Raw genomic sequence first — 20,921 nt, 5'->3', positions numbered from 1 at the left:
GAATGACAGCTTGGCACGCGTGACAGAATGCAGCCTTGTAACTACTGTAACTTATTGTTTTCTTTGATTGAATAATTGATTGAACACGTACGGTGTACTATATGATTGGTTTTGGGTGTGTTCTAAATAAAGTGTTAGTGTTGATTATCGTGTATTAATCTAATTATAGTAAACTAATATTACTAAATATACTAAAAAGAGCCCTTTTTACAGTACAATAATGTTTCAAGTTTTCACTGTATATAAATACATTACACAATAATCAACACAAATACTTTATTTAGAACACACATGTTCAATCAATTATTCCAACCCACGCAGCTTCTTTTCCATCCACCAGCTGTCTAAAAAGCCGGAAAGACGTTGTGCAAAACTAATGCTTGGAATGGATTCAGAATCATGAAAACTTCCTAGTTTGACATGTCACATGCTACTGAAAGCATAATGAAATTTAGAAAATATTGCCTTATAATAGGTTGTCAATGGTGGCATCTTGGATTAAGGCAAATTTAGGGTATTTTCAGTGAGCAGGGTAGATAGGGTAGATTTTTTATCCTGGCTAGTAGACCTAATGTCCTGTCAGAATCAGTTGAGAAACAAAATAAAGCAATTTATTCCAACCTCTGCCATTTAATTATTGGACTAAAAATAATCCTATCATCAATACAATATCAATTAATAAACAAATATGGATTATTAAAAGGTTTGATGCCACATGAGACGATGGATTTTCTCAGTCTATTAGTTCTTGTTTTTAACAGAGACAGATGATTGTGATCAGGGCCAGATTAACCAACCAACTTGGCAAGGAGGGGTGATTCAAAGCATTAGGGCTACTAGAATGCAGTGCTCGTTGGGCACTGGCCTACTTGGAACGATGCAAGTTGGAAATGGATGCCCCCCCCCCCCCCCCCCCCCCCCCAGATATTATGCCTGTCTCCCTTTTATGCCCATATATGGAGTACTTTGTAAGGCATGCCCATATATGGAGTATATGCAGCCATCTTGTGGAATTCTGTGTCAGGAATGCCCAAATGTGGTGTGTTGTGAGGTCAGAACAGGCCAGCTCCATATATGGACGATGGGCAGGGGCCCGGTCCAGAGGCCGGGAAGAGGGCTTTTTTACACACACACACACACACACACACAGACATACATACAGACAGAGACTTGGTGCATTTATAGATAGATAGATAGATACTATTATTATTGTACATGGATTCTAGATTTATTTTTACCCACCTGATTTATTTTGGACAGATCTGAGTGATGCAGTTTGCCACGCACCCACGCAGAGGTGAACAGAGTACTTGACCCAGTACTTGAGTACAACCTGTTCAGATTTACTCCATTACAAGTAAAAGTAGCTCAGTCAAAATGTTACTTAAGAGTAAAAAAAGTACTTGCTTTTAAATGTACTTAAGTATTCAAGAGTAAAAGTACATTTCGTATTTCTTTTCCACAATTATTTTATAGGACCTTTATTGTAACTTGTTTCAGAGAAGTGAAACCACCTGCACTGTGTGCACTGATGTGCTTGCTTGTACTATGTTATAATTTTAGTATAACAGGATTACACTTCCCTTTTTGATACAATACAGAAGGTATACACAACTGTTTCTATCCTTCCCCCCCTCTGCCACCCAGGTAGAAGAACGCATCACTGCATGCCTGGCTGACATCTCACAGTGGATGTCTTCCAACCACCTCAAGCTGAACCCAGACAAGACTGAGCTTCTGTTCTTCCCAGCTAAGTCCTGCCCTATGCGGGAGCTAACTATCTCCGTAGACAACGCCCTGGTAAAGTCTGTCCCGACAGCCAGGAACCTTGGTGTTGTCCTGGACAGTCAGCTCTCGTTCAAAACACACATCACAGCTGTCACTAGATCCTGTAGGTTTACACTCTACAACATACGACGAATTAGACCGTTCCTCACCCAGGAGTCAGCCCAGCTCCTAATCCAGACAACAGTCTTGTCAAAACTTGACTATTGTAACTCCCTCCTTACTGGCCTACCGGCATGTGCACTTAAGCCCCTCCAAATGATCCAAAATGCCGCAGCCCGCTTGGTCTTCAACCAGCCAAAATTCTCACATGTCACCCCCCTTCTCCGCTCCCTCCATTGGCTCCCGGTCGCTGCCCGCACAGAATACAAAACTCTGATGCTGGCATTCAAAGCAACCAAAGGCATGGCCCCCCCATATCTCACAAGTATGATCGTACCCTACAAACCCTCCCGCGCACTCAGATCAGCCAACGCAGGGAAGCTGGAGGTACCTTCACTAAAAACGCCGGGACAACGCTCCACATGTCCCAAACTCTTCTCCCTTCTGGCTCCAAAACTATGGAATGCACTTCCCATCACAGTCAGAACTGCAGCCTCACTCCCAATCTTCCGCCGTAGTCTGAAAACCCACCTCTTCAGACTCCACCATGGCCCGTAGCACTTGCCCTAGCCTAGCCCCTTAGATAGCACATTATGTAGACTTAGATAGTATTTTAAACAGACTTATAGCTTGTTACGTAGACAGCTCTAGAATTGCACTTTATGTAGTCATAGCACTTTATAGTACACATGTATAATATATTATATAGTATAGTATGTATAGTTTACATAGATACTCCACTGTTACGTTCTTAGTCTAGGCATGATTCATGGTAACTACTTTTTATATATGTGATGTATGCCATGCTTTTGTTATTGCTTAATGTAAGTCGCTCTGGATTAAGAGCGTCTGCTAAATGCCTAAATTGTAAATTGTAAATTTACAACCTTCTGACTAACGACACGGCACCGCTGCCTGGCGAGCTGATCGGGAAGCCACAGACACGGCTAGTGTGAGAGCAGAAGTGGGGTTATAGAAACAAAAATCACACTTGTGTGAAGGGTTAGGCTTTCACGTGACGTCACAGGGGGCATGCTGATGTTCGGGGGGCCTGTTTTTTGGTGGGGTTTCCCTTTAATAAGACAAACATTAAAAGTCCATAGACTTAGCTGCCACATATAATGATGATATCATGTCTGAAAGCCAGACATTGATTTGAGGGGTAGCACACCTCAAAAAACAAACAACCTAAAAGTAGGCTACTCAATACTCTACAGCTTTCCTAAAAATGTACACAGACACGCTGGTATTCATATAACCACGTCCCTCCATCTCTCCTCCTATAAAGGAAAGTTCTCTATTATTCATGGGTTGCAAATGTAGTCCTAAATCTGCCTTGTTAAGGACCAAACAGGTGTTGCAAAATGAATTAGTTCTATGCCAATCAGACTGTTCAGACAAATTGAAACACCTGTGTTGGTCCTCAACATGGCAGATGTAGCACTGGCGCCTGACCAATGGAGCCAGGTGCAGCACGGGCTCCTCCATGATTTAGACTAGTCATTGGTTAGACCATGCAGTCATTAGTCCTACAACCTATCTCAAACCTAATCTCCCACGGGGCAGCACACCTAAACCTAACCTTAAACCTCTCCCAACTCGCAACCCTCACCAACCTTAATCCAGTCGTCTTAACGCACCCCTCACCAACCTTAATCCGGTAGTCTTAACGCACCCCTCACCAACCTAAATCCAGTCGGACCAATGCTATGTCTAACCAAAGTATGCCTCCCGTATAGGACTACTGTACATTTGCAACCCATGAATAGCTGCTGAGCTGGTTTACTGCGGACAGAGCATCGGCGGTGATACTGTGAGTTTCTCCTCATTTTCTGACATTGGTTGCCTCAGTCTAATAGAGGCTACTGTCCAATTCTCACGTCCACCAGACAGACTGAGAGTGGGAACAAACGAATCCCATCATGCTCTGCTCAGCGGTGGCTCTCTCTCAGGAACTCTTGAATTGTGAATTGTCAGCATGCGTTGTGATGAGCTTTCTGTCACTAGTGGCTGAGCAGAGATGAAACAGAGATGTGCAGTGTTTTAAAAGGACTGGTGCAGGTCTATAGAAACCTCATGAGGAAATATGACAACAGATTTCATTGTCTGCTATTTTGTTAATGAAAAAGTCTTCAATAATGCTTCCATTTCCTAGAGTTTGATTGCCAGTAGTAAAACCATTTGCAGAGAAATATATATATATATATATATATATTTATATATATATATATATATATATATATATATATATGTGATTGATTTGATTTGATTGATTGAAGTATTTATTAACAGTTTGCAGAATTACAGTACATTTCAAGTACAACTCAATACAAAAACTGTCAACACCATAAAGTATTACACTTGTTTACAAGAGGGTCCACCATTTTAAATTCATCGTAACATTTAGAGACGTACAAATATACACTTCTATATAGCCAAAACAAACAGGAAATCATCATAGAGGAGGTAAAAAGGGAAAAACATATATACAGTGAGGGGAAAAGGGGGTGGGTGGGGGATTCAGAATTTACGGGGGCCAGTTTCGAATTGCAGCTGTCCGTAGGTGCCCTTTGAGAGAGGTTTTGAAGGAGTCAAGGGATATCAGGGTTGCATATGGTTTGTTGAACTTCCTCTGGTGTTGTGGGTGTGGACTTGTGGACCAGACCCAATGGATGCTGTACTCTGTTGTCAACCCTAAGCCATTCCAGCCTGTCAAAATGGGCAGGGGTGAGGTGGGTTCAGGGAGTGAGGCCAAGTAGTAACCTGTTTTAAGGGCCTTTGAGGTGCTGTGGTACAAGGAGGTGCATGCATTGCATAGTCGAATAAACCTTGTACTAGGGCTCCGGTTAGGGTCTTCAAGGTGTTTTTTGTTGACCAGTGAGGAGATCCTGTATAGGAATCTTGTTCTTTGGTTGACTTACTACTGTAGCCTACTGTCAGCTGTCCAGCAGTCCAAATATTATTAAATTAAATTTCAGAGGCGAAGTGATGTCGGCAAGGTAAATGTAGGCATATAGTGTGTACCAAAATCTCCTGGAGGGGGCGTCAACATACAGTATGTGTCACGTGGTAGCGGCCACCATACTTGTATGGTTTGTTTACATTGAGCGACTATACGTTCTTTTTTTAAACTGATCTCACCATGGTGCAGACTTGCTCAGTAAATAAGTGCCACAGCAGGTCACGTCGAGGGAATGAGCCAGAAAACGGAATTAGATTTTCAGCTTTCCAGCATGGAGACAGCACCAAGGAACCCAGATTGACGAGTTTACAAAAAGACGTAGAATGGCTTGGATCTCGGCTGTAGCCTACGGCGCACGGGCGCAGAGACATAGGTGGTTCGGGCATCTGGTTAGCATGCCTCTCGGGTCGTCTCCCTAGGGATGCCTCTCGGGTCGTACTCGAGGCACGTCCCACTGGGAGGAGACCCCGGGGCAGACCAAGGCGCAGTTGGAGGAAACACATGGACTCACTGGCCTTGGAACGTCTCGGGATCCCCCAGGAGGAAGTCACTAATTTTGCTCTGGAGAGGGAAGTGCTGGAGCACTCTGGTGGAGCTGTTGCCCCCGCGACCCGACTACAGATAAGCGGGGGCATGAACGTTATTCATCCATCCATCCATCATGGATGGATGAATAACGTGCACTGATAGGCCTGGGCAATTATTTCAAACTTTTGCTTCGATTACAATAATTGATGAACGATTATGTTTTAATAGTAAAAATAGCAGATCTGCAAGCTCACAATGTGTCATGATGTGAAATCACAAAAAACCCTACACTTCTCAATTAATCAATTAACGCCTATGAGCAAGATTAAAACCGGGAAATTTTGACTTTTTGCATTGGCTCATACAAACATGCAAGCTTGCACATCTGCTATTTTTGAACATTTTTGAAAAAACTTCAAGGCCTTTGTAGAATCTGCCTCAGGTCTTAATGAGTTACCGTAAGTCCGTTAGAAGTGGTTCTAAATTTTGGTTTTGATATATTTTCAGTTAATTGCCCAGCTCACTGAATAACATTACTGCATCCCTCTCATCTCATGTACTGTTGTAGGGTCCATGTCCGTTGTGCGATGAAGCCAAGGAAGTCCTTTATCTTGAACCATACAAACACAGGGTGAGAAGAATGTATTTTCACCATAGGAAAAAAACAAAAAAGAAATGACATTAAAGTAGACAAACCAGATGTATTGTCTGAATGTTATAGTACAAGTGCTAAGTTTCAACACAACACTCCACAGGTGAAGTACGACATTACATAAAGGACATATTGTGTGTGTGTGTGTGTGTGTGTGTGTGTGTGTGTGTGTGTGTGTGTGTGTGTGTGTGTGTGTGTGTGTGTGTGTGTGTGTGTGTGTGTGTGTGAATTAAAAAACGGAATAAAACTCAGAAAACCAAGCTTTCAGTTTTCACCCATATTTGATTGTGAGGAGACTTCAAAGTTTACTTACCAAGTTTGCCACTGACGACCTTATCGTGTTGAACACGGGTTTGCCTGGAAGGCCGAAGCTCTTTCCAGGCTGTTTGCATGTGTTCATTTAGGTTCTTCGACGGAAGAGTTCCCTTTGTAAAGAAGAAGAATTTGTTCTTTGCCTCTTCTGGGAGGACCGCCTTTATGGCCAACCATCGCCTGGCCCATTCAAATTCATACTTCTCCAGGTACAGTGTCGCTGCCCCGTATTTTTGTGAACACCTGTCTCTGTCATAAACAGAGACAGGTGGAGGAAGGGGGAAAGAGCACGGGAAGATAAAGCAGACAGGTAGCTCAACAGTGTTCTACAGTTCTACAAATAAAATAAAACATTTGTGATGAACTGAATAGTACTTACTTCCACAATGTAGCCCCCTTTATCTGAACCGAGCCTGTCTCCTGTCCGGACCATGTCCTCAGTCAGGTTGGCATGAACCCCATTTCTGTGGCCAAAGAGGCAGGCCCAGTAGAGGTTGAGGCACCCATAAAACACTGCCCTTTTTTTTAGTGTTAGGATGCCCAACTCTACCTCAGCCTCCATAGTTGCTGTAAACAGAAGCACAGAACGCCACATGAGTTATTGTTGAATACGTCAATCTGTGATGATGAGAATAACTGTGAAAATGGGAATTGACTTACACAGCAAGATGGGGATCTGGGCCTTGCTCTTCTGGATGCAGAGCTGCAGGGTCTCAGCACTGTGTAGCTTCATCTTTTTGTTGAGCTTGACGATGTGCTGCCGTCCACTCTTGTTCTTCCTGTTTGTTTTGATGAGGCTGTCAAAGTAGCTGATTACTGACTCCAAGGCTCTGGGCGTCAGACGGCTGTTGGAGGGGGAGGTGTTCCTCATGTGTTTGAGAAATGAGCGAGCGTTGAGGAGATAGTGCTCCATGGTGTTGGGAGTACTGTTGAACTTGGACATGAAGTTGTCAACCCACCTGTTGAGGAGAGTGAAAATGCGTTTTTGCATGTCTTCATCAAACACGCACACACACACACACACACACACACACACACACACACACACACACACACACACACACACACACACACACACACACACACACAACTCACCCTCTGATCCGCACCCTGTTGTTCAGGAACGTCCACTCAAAAAGCCGGGAGTTGCCATGCCCCATGTAGAAGAGCATGCTCTTCACCCGGCTGATGCTGGACGTCACATTGGTTAGGGTGGACTTTGACGTGTCCAGGCCCAACAGTGTACTCCTGTATTCCTCCAAGTATTCGTCTGTTAAACACCATATGTCAAAAGTGTTTTAGTCTGGAGCAGCAATCTCAAACAGTTATTTTATGACATGGGACATGCTTACAAGCAAATACTTACCGACGCTTGGAGGCAACCTGATGTTCCTCATGATGTTTCCTTTCCCACTCCCGATCCCCCAAGTTGCCAATCTTGGGGGGGTGATCATCCGCATTACCGGCGATTTGGTGGGTGTCTTCTGAACCCTCTTGAGGTGGATGGTGAGGGACTTGGCCTTCTCTCTGCCCCTTGCTTACCTATCAAAGTAATACACAACAAACAAATTAGAAACTACTGAAAAGCTACGAGTGTTAACATAATTGGTGGAACGATCAGATCTATGAGATGTTGAAGTGTTAGTGCTCACCTCAAGGGGGTCAATTTTCTCCAGCTCCTCCTCAGCCTCGGCGTCCTGTTCCATTGGCTAGATAGAGATACAGATAGATGCCTTTATTATCCCAAGAGGGACTGTCGAGGACAGTCAGTGCTAAAAAGTGTTTCAAAGTTATGCCAAACAGTTTTTTAATCCTTAGAATACCTCAGGGTCAGCCTCAGGGTTGGCATTATCAGGGTTGGCATTAAGCTCCTCCTCGCCCTCTGGTGGAGTGGGCTGGCTGACAGGAATAACAGGCTGCTCCACCTGTAAAGAATAAACAAAGGCTGTCAGTCAGACAACCTGACAGTGGGATAGACAGATACACACAGATTAATACAGACCTCTTCTGTGTACCGCCCCCTTTTTGGTTCTGATCCCCTGCCGGACAGAGGCCGCTTTCGTTTACCGGTGGAACGGGCCGTGCAAGGGGCTGGTTCCTGTACAATGGGAAAAAAGCAGACATGCATAAACAGGGGAAACAGTTGTTTATGCATTAAATCAGTTGGACAGTCAGACAGAAAGACACATACAAACCTGGATGGAGGACTCTTCTCGTCCTGGTGGCTGCCTCGTTTGGCTGCTGTCCCTCTGCGGGCTGCTGTGATGCCGGGGTGGGCTTTGGGCCCTTGTCTGGCTGTGGCTGCCTCGGGCCGCGCAAGGGGCTGGTTCCTGTACAATGGAAAAAAACAGACATGCATAAACAAAGGAAACTGTTGTTTATGCATGAAATCAGTTGGACAGTCAGACAGAAAGAAAGACATACGAACCTGGATTGAGGTCTCCTCTTCTCTTGGTGGCTGCCTGCTGGCCCTCGGCGGGCTGCTGTGACGCCGGGGTGTGCTTCGGGCCCTTGACTGGCGGTGGCTGCCTCGGTCTGGGCTGCTGCGTGCCAAGTGCATTCTCAGCATTTGTTTGTAATATTCTTTGGTCTCCACCGCCTTGGTCGTCGCCTCGTCCGCTCTAGTGAGCCTATGCTTAAGAGGTTTCACTTGCTCGCGGTATTCCTGGCATTGATCACAGCCAGCATTTGGCCTGGGGGAGGGCCTGGGGGAGGGGGACACTCGCTGTCCTCTGGGGGAGGGGGACACTAGCTGTCCTCTGGGGGAGGGGGCCGCTCACTGTCCTCTGGGGGAGGGGGCTCTCTCCTCTTCATCCCCTGAGGAGTCAATAAAGTCTGGGATGTCCTCTTCTTCGTCAAAATTCGACACCAGTGGGATGTGGGGGTTGGTGGCACGGAGTTCTGCCAGGCTCCCCTTGAACACAGACCAACGGGCAATGTGCCTAAGGTTTTTAAGGAGGGCCTTTTGATCCTGCGGGTTTACTTCACTTTTCCCGTGCACAAGCTCCAGGTGCCGCTTCAGTTTTTTACCGCCATTGTAGGTGCACCCTGCCACCGGGCACTTAGCCTTTTGTATGTTGATCCTGAAGCGCGCCAAATTAACAAAAAGAAGGATCTCCTGTGGGCTCAAGAGTTTATGGGTCCGCTTCAGGTGCTGCTTCATGTCCTGCCGGACCTGGCCGCAGCTTGGGAAGGGGCACCGGACGGCAACTGGAGGTACCCTCTTCTTCTTTTCCTGTACCATCATTTAACAACAAATATGTTAGCATGTTAGCATAGCATGTTAGCATCTTAGCATATCTGTTAGCATGTTAGCATCTTAGCATAGTGGTTAGCATGTTAGCATAGCTGTTAGCATGTTAACATAGCTGTTAGCATGTTAGCATGTTAGCATAGATGTTAGCATCTTAGCATAGTGGTTACCATGTTAGCATAGCATGTTAGCATAGCTGCATAGCTGTTAGCATGTTAGCATAGCTGTTAGCATGTTAACATAGCTGTTAGCATCTTAGCATAGTGGTTAGCAGCTGTTAGCATGTTAGCATAGCTGTTAGCATGTTAGCATGTTAGCATAGCTGTTAGCATCTTAGCATAGCTGTTAGCATGTTAGCATAGCTGTTAGCATCTTAGCATAGCTGTTAGCATGTTAGCATAGCTGTTAGCATTTTAGCTTAGCTGTTAGCATGTTAGCATAGCTGTTAGTATGTTAGCATAGCTGTTAGCATGTTAGCATAGCTGTTAGCATCTTAGCATAGCGGTTATTATGTTAGCATGTTAGCATAGCTGTTAGCATGTTAGCATAGCTGTTAGCATGTTAGCATAGCTGTTAGCATGTTAGCATAGCGGTTAGCATGTTAGCATAGCTGTTAGCATGTTAGCATAGCTGTTAGCATGTTAGCATGTTAGCATAGCTGTTAGCATGTTAGCATAGCTGTTAGCATGTTAGCAGCTGTTAGCATGTTAGCAGCTGTTAGCATGTTAGCATAGCTGTTAGCATGTTAACATAGCTGTTAGCATGTTAGCATAGCTGTTAGCATGTTAGCATAGCTGTTAGCATGTTAGCATAGCTGTTAGCATGTTAGCATATCATGTTAGCTTGTTAGCATGTCCTAACATGTAAGCATGTCCTAACATGTCTAACATGTTGGCATAGCATGTTTGAAAAAACAAACTCAATCTGGCCTGTAGCCTAAAGCACATTTTAAAAATGTATACATTAAAAAACATAAATATATAGCTTAACTTTCATCAAATGTCTTATTCAAACTAGTAACACATGTATTAGCCAACATTTAGTTCCTTACCTGTGGCATTGCTTTCACTCAGTTGTCTTCTGTGGAAATACTGGGGCTTTTGTAGGTGGCCTCCTCCTCCTCTGCTGTGTTCCTCTTTTCTGGCGGGCACTGTGTTAAATGTCTTCTTCAAACTAGTAAAATAATGTTTTAGCCAACAAAATGTTTTGGCCAGATAATATCTGCACTGTAAGCTGAAGAGGGAAATGTGTTATTGTTATTGTATGAGAACCAGTCAGCAGAAGAAAGATTGACCCACCTAACTTAATTGCAAGTTTGTTTGTGTCTTAGGTGGACTTAAGGTGTCAGCACAACACCTGTCCCAAAAACAAAACAGTAAAGACACACATCAAACACACATCATGTTGTGCCACGCTGTTCTTGGTCCTGAAGCGGGAAATCTACAGTAACAACAGGACGTCAAGGTAATTACAGTTAAACCTCCAGTACACTACTGTCAAACCTGTACAATTCACAAATTGTTCTGCATCCAGTGTGTATTCTAAGGCTCTGCCTAGAAATGCATTACCGTCTGTCTGACTTTAACCCTCAGTTTAATCAGCATCTCCACCACCAAACAAGAATCCAGACTGATCCCTACAACCAGTTTCAATGTGTTTATGTTTTCGCATTTAGGTCTTGCGATCCACATATCAAGAATGGCTACCTATTCAACATCAGTCTCAGACATGAGCACAATCACCGGCTGAGCTGTGCTGATGCGCTGCAGACGCGAGATGTCTCAACCGAGACCATTGAGAAGCTGAAGCTCCTCTTTGAGAGTGGTCACTCCCCTTCGTCTGCACTGGATACGATCAAGTATGATCTGCAGGATCAAGAAGGCGACGATTACATTTACGCTGCTGCAGACCGCTCCATTTGTCCAGATCTTCAGTTTTGTTTCAGGTCAGAAACATGTTGAAATGCAGTGGGAGTGGGACATTTTGGTACAGTATGTAGTTTTTAGACCGGCTGTCAGTTGAGCAATTTGTACTATAGGGGTTTATATGTGACCATAACATTAACATCCTATATAAGGCAAACATGTAAAAACGTCACCATTTCATTATACTTTAAGTAGCATGTGAATGTGTCAAACTAGGGGGTTTTCATAATTCTGATTCCAAGCATTAGTTTTGCAGAAAAAACACTAAAAATGGCCATAGCCATCATCACAAATGTGATGAGGTCAGCACATTTTGGACACATTTGGGCAAGTGGCTCAATGCTGACAACCGGTCAGCAAGTGGATTCATGAATGTATACATACATATAGACAATATGTCTATATAACAAAAACGATATACCAAATTTCCCACTTCAAACAAAAGAAAAGTGTTGGCTGCCAGACTATATGCCTATGGTTAGATTATTATTACTACATGTAAATTGTATTGCGTACTTTATGATATATTGAGTATTGAGTGTAGGAGCCAAACAGGGGTCTCTCTCTCTCTCTCTCTCCCCTTGCTTTTTGTAGGCTTTACTACCAGATCTTTCAGAAAGCTTATGGTTCACCATCAGGAGAGCAGATGCTGGTAGATCTCAAGCATAGACTTGACCAGTACAACATGGAACAAGGGGATACCATTGCAAAAATTGAGAGAACTGAAGACGGTCAGCTGGTCATCGCCATATGTACCCCTGTCATGAGAAGGCTGCACACTATGCTGAGAGAGAGTGGAGAAATGATTTTTGTTGATTCCTCAGGAAACTGCGACCGCCAGAACCACCGTATATTTCTCCTTCTCACCCACTCCACTGCTGGAGGATTGCCATTGGGAGTGTTCATAACAACATCAGAGAGCCAGTCCACCATAACATCTGGACTTAAACTTCTGCAATCCATTTTGCCTAGCGGAAGCTTCTTTGGACGGGAACAGCCTCAAGTCATCATGACAGATGACTGCAGGGCACTGCGGCAGTCCCTCCAGGCAGTTTTCCCTGGAGCCAGGCTGCTCCTGTGCGTGTTCCATATACTGCAGGTATGGATATAACACTCAACTTAGCATTATGATTAATTTTCCATCCCACTAATTTGAATCTTCACACATTTGATAGATTTTTACATGCAATGTATTGTTAACATCCCTAACTGCAGGCCATGTGGCGATGGTTGTGGAGTGCCTACAATGGTATCAATAAGAGAGACCGAGCACAGCTCCTGAATATGCTGACTCCGCCCCATCACTGCCAGTGCTGTACAACAGCTGTGTTCATGACCCTGTTGCAATGAAATATCCTAAATTCCTCCACCACCTGAAAGAGGTGTGTTGTCTTTCTTAATTTTTTATCCGTCATACAACTGACAACATACTATGTGGCAAAAAAATCTTCCTACATGCTGTAAGAATCTCCATCCTTACTGAACATTCTGTTCTATGAATACAGGTGTATGGGAGACATGAGGAGTGGGCCATCTGTCTTCGAAATGATCTACCAACCAGAGGGCATAATACCAAATTTTTTTTGGAGAGTGCTTTTAAAGTGCTGAAAGAGAAGGTCCTCCACAGGTTGAAGGCGTTCAATGTCACTCAGTTGGTAGATTTTATCACCACCAGGATGGAGGCCTACTACATCCGTCGCCTCACGGATGCTGCAAACAACCGGAAGCCTCAGAGACCAAAGCCTTTCCTTCGTGAAAATGTGGATTTGGAAAAGATTGCACAGGTATGCAGTATTTATGTATCGCATTATTGTCAATTGTGGGCACCCGCTGGCCTGGCGGTCCAGACGCACGCCTCATGTGGGCTCTGGCCTGGCGGTGCGTTGCGTGTTCGAGTCCCATTCATGACGAGTTGACCTTTTCTGCATGACTCTTCTCATCTCTCCCTCCCGCTTTCACTTGCTATCAATAAAGGCCTAAAACAAATATATAAATACATACATACATACATACTGTACATGCATACAAAAATACATACAAAAAAAATGTCAATTGTGAAGTAAAATAAATAACATTATTGTAATCATTTTTTACAGGTAGACCAGAATCATTATGTGGTTCACAGCGCAACATCGGAGTTGCAGTACGACGTTAACATGGACATTGGATGCTGCACGTGTCCAGTTGGGGTCACGGGTGCATTCTGCAAACACCAAAGCGCAGTTTGGAACAAGTTTGGTTATCACAAGAGCTTCCCACATGTCACCACACCTCAGATGAGACAGCTCTACCATAAAATTGCAACTGGTGAGTTAGATTGCCCCTTCTCTTATTGTTATTGTATTCTCATTCATGAGAACCAGGCAGCAGTAGATAGATAACACTACCAAAACTAAAATGAGTATTACAGAGCTGAATTGGAATTGGAAAATTGGAAAATTAAAATATTTATTTTAATTTTCAGGGATGGTCATTCAAGACGACTGGTTCCAGACATTGGAACTTGTCCCTGCATCTGCAAACGACACTGCATCTGCACCAGTCCCATGTGAGTGATTTTAAAGATACTGGAGGGCATCAGAACATGATAATGCCAGTTATATTAAGAATTGATTCACTTGACACATTGTACTTTGTGCCATGTGAGTGGACAATAAATATTTTATTCCACTGTATACTATTCTACGGTACAGTATATCTATTAGGTTTGGACAGTGCTCAGGAGGAGAGCATGGACGAGGTCTCTTCAACCGGCAGATCTAACACTTCAGGGGGTTTGGGCAGTGCTCAGGAGGGCGACTCTCAGGAGGAGAGCATAGACGAGGTCTCTTCAACCGGCAGATCGAACACCTCAAGTCAGTGACAATAATGTGCCAGTATTTTCTATTGACCGTATTACATTTATTTTTTTAATAATCACCAAAATGATTTGTTTAGATATAATTGGTGTTTTGTGTTTTTCCTTAAGGCTGGAGATGACCTGAAGGTAATGTTCCATCAGTTCTCCAGCAGTGTCACAAAGAAGCTGGAAGATGACCCCCAAACCTTCACAGCACCAATTCGTGCCTTTCTGGAAACCTATAGTAAAATGAATGATAGCTCCTTCATATCCGCTCTGCATTGTTTTGGTAAGGTGCCACAGGCCAAAGCCAAATATCTGCAGTCTTCAAAAATGATTGGCGTACAACCAACGGCGATTGCCAGAAGAAAGGCACCACTCGGGGGGAGACGTGCTTTGATACCTGGGCGACCCCCAAAGTGCTCAAGAAAGGAGCATCATTATTTAAAGGAGAATCGCAAGAAAAGTGCACCTCATTCCCTGGCTAAATGGGACAACACATGTCTTGGTGGTCATCACTAGTGTAACTGCTCCACCACTCTGGAGCTATTTGTGTATTGATTGATTGATTGATTGAAGAATGTATTAACAGTTTGCAGAATTACAGTACATTTCAAGCACAAACTCAATACAAAGGCTGTTAACTGTGAGTGGACGACCCAATTAAGCATTACACTTGTTTCCAATAGGGTCCACAATGTTCAATTCATCAAAAACATTTAGAGACGTACAAATAGACACTTCTATATAGACATGGTTGCCTGCCTAATAGCACAGTGATCCCTTTTCATATGAAGGACTGTTCAATTAGTGCTGTGCCACAGCCCACAGACCCCCATTTTGATGGTAATGGACAGAGTGACCTTAAATTCCAATTCCTGAACAGTTACTGGCAACTATCTAACTCTGTTCTAAAACATTGGTCTGCTAGTGCTATCAGTCTATGATATCTAGGCTGCCAAGGCTGTTTATCCCCTACATGTCATAGGCCTACTAGACAGTTTTTTCTCCTACATGGGTCTTTCCTCTGGGGCCTGTAGGAGAAGCTGACAGGCTGAATGAAGAGGTTGTCCAAAATTTATATGGCTCAGGTGGGAGGGCCTGTTTGGGGGTGCATGTTGGGGCCCACTGTGATCGGGGAGGAAAATGTTAATAATAAAAAAAAATATATATATATATATATAATGTTAATAAACATTTCATATTGTGAAAACTGTAGTATTGTTATGTTGGTGGTGGTGGTGATGATTAATCTATTTAACACTAAACAGAGGTGATTTTCACCCAGACAATTATATTTTTGTAATTTTCATAATGTTACTGATGGCTGAGGTGAGTGGGTCTTTCAGTACCTTCATGATGTTCAGTGACATATAAGATAGGTTTGTTTCCCTGACCACTTTCCTGTTTTGTTTTTCTACAGGCAGTGTGTTTAGTGATAGTGTGATGGAGAAAACTCTCATACACACAATGGGGGAACAAATATTTTATTTTCACATGTCCTAGGAATGGGTGGACCAAAGGAGGGCGCCAAGTTCCCAACTTAATTTATCTTTTTTTAGGAATAATTTTAAAATAATTTATACCGATTTTATCTATTTTTTTAAGTCATTATGAAATATTGAAGAGTAGCTCAAGTTGCCATGTATTGCTGTACTTAAATATATTTTGATTATAAATAATACATATTAATATTTCATATATTTATGGAATATTGTACATTGTGTAAAATAGTGTGTAGTGATGGTGTAAGTGTAACAAAAAAATGTTTAGTCTGCATATTATGTGGAGTGGTGGTAGTCTACATTTCATTAACCTCAAAGACTAGCCTACTAAATCTGTCTGCATAAGTTACCTACTCAGTATTATATCATATAATACTAATGGGTACTAATGGGATATGATTATGACGGTGACTATAACCTCAGCAGAGTCAGCACGCATTTCCTCATGATATCAAAATGTTTAAAATGATAACAAACGCAGCCACAGACTGCATCACTCATGGAGACGTTGCAGCGACCAATGAAATGAGTTTGGGGCGTGGTTTTTCCGCTGCCATCCTAGGAATAAAAAACTCGCCTCCTGGGCATGCCTACATGCATGTTATGTAATATCAGGAAGTGCTCTCTCTACTTCAACTTCACAGCTTCTGACAAACTCAAACAGGACAGGAGGGTAATTTAGACATCAAAGAAAAAGGAGCACCAATCACAAACATTCAATCAAGAACTAAGTACTCTGCTGCACTAATAGGCCTATCTCACAGCCCGCTTTCCACGCCCACTTCCGGTAAATAGTGGTGTCATTTAACATTAGCATTTACACGAGAATCTAAGTACATTTTCTAATGTAAAAATGTGACAGACCAATATTATTATGAAGCAAACAAGATGGTAAATCAGCTCGAACAGGTAGAACAAACCTTACCTTGAGAAAACAAAAGTTGTAGACTTCTTAAATTACCTCTGTTAACATGTAGCGTCTATGGAGTGATGTCACGCTATCACCACTAACCCCGAAAGGGGGCGTATTAAGGGGGCGGGGAAATTCTGTGAGATAGGCTTATTATCATGAGATCAAACACTGCTGCACAGAATAGGCACAATCAAGCAAACAAGGTCATCATGACATGAACTCATAAAGTGGCTCTTACAGGTGCTATGGCAACCAAATAGTGTTAGTTTAAAGACAACTTTAGTTTTTTTCAACCAAGGTTCATGTTTTAGGTTGTTATTAGAGAAAGTAAAAGATGAGTGTTCTTTTTTTTTTCATTTGCTGCTTTCTTTCGTTTTAGGGATTTTAGCTGTTTTTGACAGGGGGCCGGGGGCATTCGAGCATGGGGCTAAATATGTATTTTTTTACAAAATATTATGGCGATTTATTTTTTTATTATTTACTATAGTCCTAATAAACCCCAGGAAATTACATCTGGCCACAAAAAAATCACAGGATCTACTCAAGAATATGTTTCACATGAGTTGCCACATTATTTATTTTGAACCAACATTTGGCAACTAAAATAAAATAAAAACGGCAGCCTTCGATATCACATTTTATCGCACGCTTGTCGTTTTCGGGATTTTTGAGGCAGTGATTTCATGGCATAGGCTATGCCGAAGGGACTGTCTCCATGGGATGTCAGCACGTCCCCTTGGGCATGTCCCAATACATGTTATGTAACATCAGTATTTTGCACACAAGCAGCACGTCTTGAGGGCTTTTTTAAAGTTCTGTAGGGGCTATGACCACCAAACAGTGGTCAGTTTACTCACCTTTCAATGCTCTTTTAGAATATGTCTAGTTCTAGCCCCAGAGACCAGTCTTTGGATGAAAAAATGGGTTTTAGTGTGAGTTGCAGCAGCAAATGTCACCTTGGCATGTTTTTATTTTAGGATGTTGAACATTCAAATTGCCCTATCTCCAAAACCGTGATAGATAACGACTACACCTTGTTACCACGTATGATTTGATAGCCCTAGATAGCACACATGAAATAGGGCAGCTTTGGGTTGTCCAGAATAGAAATAGAAGCAAAAGAGCAACGACCATGTCCATTCGGGCATGCATATCTCGGCCTCAAACCCTTTTTGGCTGCGGATCGACCGTAAGACCACCTGAGGACCCCAGATTTTCAGGAACGATACTCCTCATGCCCAACAATCAGAATCTAGAAGCTGGCCTTCGTACATACTGTGGGAAAAAAGTGCTTCACTTTGGGGCCTCAGGATGGTCATAGAGACTACACCCCTAACAACCTTTTGACCAAAAGTTGATCATTTGCGGCAAACTTTTTTTCTACAGTTGCTGAGGTTATGATTTTGACATATGTTGATCGGCACTCGATGTAGGGCATCCCTGCGGTGGTTTCACGGCTCTAGGTGTCTTGGAAGGCGTGCAAATGTCGTGTCCATCTCGCATGTAAATGAAGGGATTTTTGAGGCAGTGATTTCATGGCATAGGCTATGCCGAAGGGACTGTCTCCATGGGATGTCAACACGTCCCCTTGGGCATGTCCCAATACATGTTATGTAACATCAGGTTTTGGCACAAAACAGCACATTGTTATGTTTTTTTAAGTTCTGCACCAAACAGTGGTCAGTTTACTCACCTTTCAATGCTCTTTCAGAATATGTCTATTTTTGGCCCCAGAGACCAGTCTTTGGATGACAAATGGGTTCTTGTTTGAGTTGCAGCAGCAAATGTCACCTTGGCATGTTTTTATTTTAGGATGTTGAACATTCAAATTGTCCTATCTTCAAAACCGTGATAGATAACGACTACACCTTGTTACCACGTATTATTTGATAGCCCTAGATAGCACACATGAAATAACGCAGCTTTGGGTTGTCCAGAATAGAAATAGGAGCAAAAGAGCAACGACCATGTCCATTCGGGCATGCCTTGATACCACCTCTCACACGCGCGCGCACACATGCACGCCATGCACACATGTGCACGCACACTAGAGGGCAGCACGGGTCCACCCGGACCCGAATACCCGAGATCCGAACCAAGAACCGAGCCGGGTCGGGTGCCAAATATTTACATGTTAGCATGTTAGCATTAGCATGTTAGCATGTTAGCATTAGCATGTTAGCATTAGCATGTTAGCATAGCTGTTAGCATGTTAGCATAGGTGTTAGCATGTTAGCATAGCTGTTAGCATGTTAGCATAGCAGTTAGCATGTTAGCATAGCTGTTAGCATGTTAGCATGTTAGCATAGCTGTTAGCATGTTAGCATAGGTTAGCATATTAGCATAGCTGTTAGCATGTTAGCAAAGCTGTTAGCATGTTAGCATAGCATGTTAACTTGTCCTAACATGTAAGCATGTCCTAACATGTCTAACATGTCTAACATGTTGGCATAGCATGTTTGAAAATACAAACTCAATCTGGCCTGTAGCCTAAAGCACATTTTAAAAATGTATTGAAAAACATATGGAAGTGGACATGTTGTCCTCCCAAGAGGACACTCCAAGGGGACACGCTTGGCAGGAAGGGGCTCAAGACTGCTCCTAGTGGCAGGATTGAGGTTTAACACTGAGAGGACAATCTCTTTAGCATTGCCTTTAGAAGTGGAAGTGGACTTCCCCTTGTCCCTCTATGGAAGTGGACATGATGTACTCCCAAGGGGACAGACACTCCAAGGGGCAGGGATTGGCTCAAGAGTCCACCTGGTGGCGGACGGGTTTTGGTCCATTTTAAAAAAAATCACAGAGCGGGCCCCGTTGGCCCCCAAGGCTGGGTGCGTCCTGTAGGGAAAAAAAATGTAGTTTTTTTAAGGACCGGCCCCATATTTTTAGGGGCCCTGGAAGAGGGTGATGCTGTTGGCTGGCCCGGCACGAGCGGAGAGCCGGGTTGGTTTAACATGGGAAGCCCGCGAAAGGGACCTGCACATGCCAGGTGGACCTTTTCCCCAAAAGGACTTTTTTCCCTAACGGCGGGAAATGGAAAAAAGGCTCAGTGACAGAGAGAAAGTGCTGGAGGACAGACACAGACAGGCAGTGCAGAGAGAGGCCGCAGTCGAGGAAAGAGAGAGAGAGCAGTAGACGAGAAAGAGAGACAGGTTGATCGTGACAGAGAGCAGAGACAGGCTGAAGATGTGTTACCAAAACAACTGGCAGATATACGGTTGTGTGAAATCTCTCACCACCAACAAGCCGAAATCAGTCGCTTAGTAGGGCTGCAAGGCGGTAACCGTCCGGGACGTTATGCTTCCATATTGTTTAGTTACGTGACTCCTCCATAGGGCCGGGGACCCCCGCGGACCCTACACTTGTATCAGTCCTGGGTGAAAAGGCACTGCGCAAAAAGCTTGGAATACGGATGTGTATATTACAGGAAACTCCCGTTAATCTTTCCAACAAACTCCCGTAAACTCCCGAATTGTACCATCACACCTGTATATTACCGTATATTACGTATATGCCAGCTAAACTTGAGGTTTACGGGCAAAATACAGTTTCCGTAATTGCCCGTTAACTCCTCTTTTCACGCAGTGAGGGTTAACTGGAATGGTAACGGGACAAAATCCAAACTACCGCACCATCTGAAAAGTACATTTTGAACTCTTGTAAGGAAAGGTACTATCCCAACGACGAAATAGCTGCAGTAGACAGACAAGCCATTGTTACTGAGATTAATGACAATCTGCGTAAAAGAAGAGATTGGAATAACAGACAGTGAATAGCCTATGTTCTTTGACAAGCATGCATTGTTTCCTTTTTTTGTGTGATTCTGCTTGCTTGCTGCCTGCTTCTTGGTGGTAGCCTAATTATTTATTTAACCTTTATTTAACCAGTAAAAACACATTGAGAAATGTAACCAGTAAAAACACAGTCAATGATAATTAATTTAGCACGCAATGGCGTTAGAGGCATATTTGCTTTTCTTTATTGTAATAAGTTTGGCGCAGCGCGTGGCACTGTGCTTCTTCTACTTTGCAAACTTTAAAATACAAAAAGGGTTTAATTGCAAACATTTCATCAATAATCATCAAGACAATTCAGATTAAACGATAATAGATGCCACACAAGCATGCAAGCATGCAAAAGCGACA

At 43.3% G+C, this 20,921-nt stretch overlaps 1 protein-coding gene across 1 annotated transcript in view; it reads right to left on the bottom strand.

The window, feature by feature from the left end:
• LOC306920623 (UDP-glucuronosyltransferase 2A2-like) overlaps positions 1 to 19,220 on the bottom strand; it is a gene marked incomplete at both ends in the record, with an annotated part of 303,140 nt that extends 283,920 nt beyond the window's left edge. The window contains 2 exon segments of the mRNA XM_079497433.1: positions 16,789 to 16,826; positions 19,210 to 19,220. Of these exon segments, the coding sequence (XP_079353559.1) occupies positions 16,789 to 16,826; positions 19,210 to 19,220 (49 nt within the window).
• Between the last annotated feature and the right edge of the window lie 1,701 nt (positions 19,221 to 20,921).

This window comes from Electrona antarctica (assembly GCF_951216825.1).
Source record: "Electrona antarctica genome assembly, chromosome: 3".
In the NCBI taxonomy this organism is placed as follows: Eukaryota; Metazoa; Chordata; class Actinopteri; order Myctophiformes; family Myctophidae; genus Electrona; species Electrona antarctica.
Note: the sequence above shows the minus strand (reverse complement) of the source record. Positions and strands in the feature narration are given on the sequence as shown.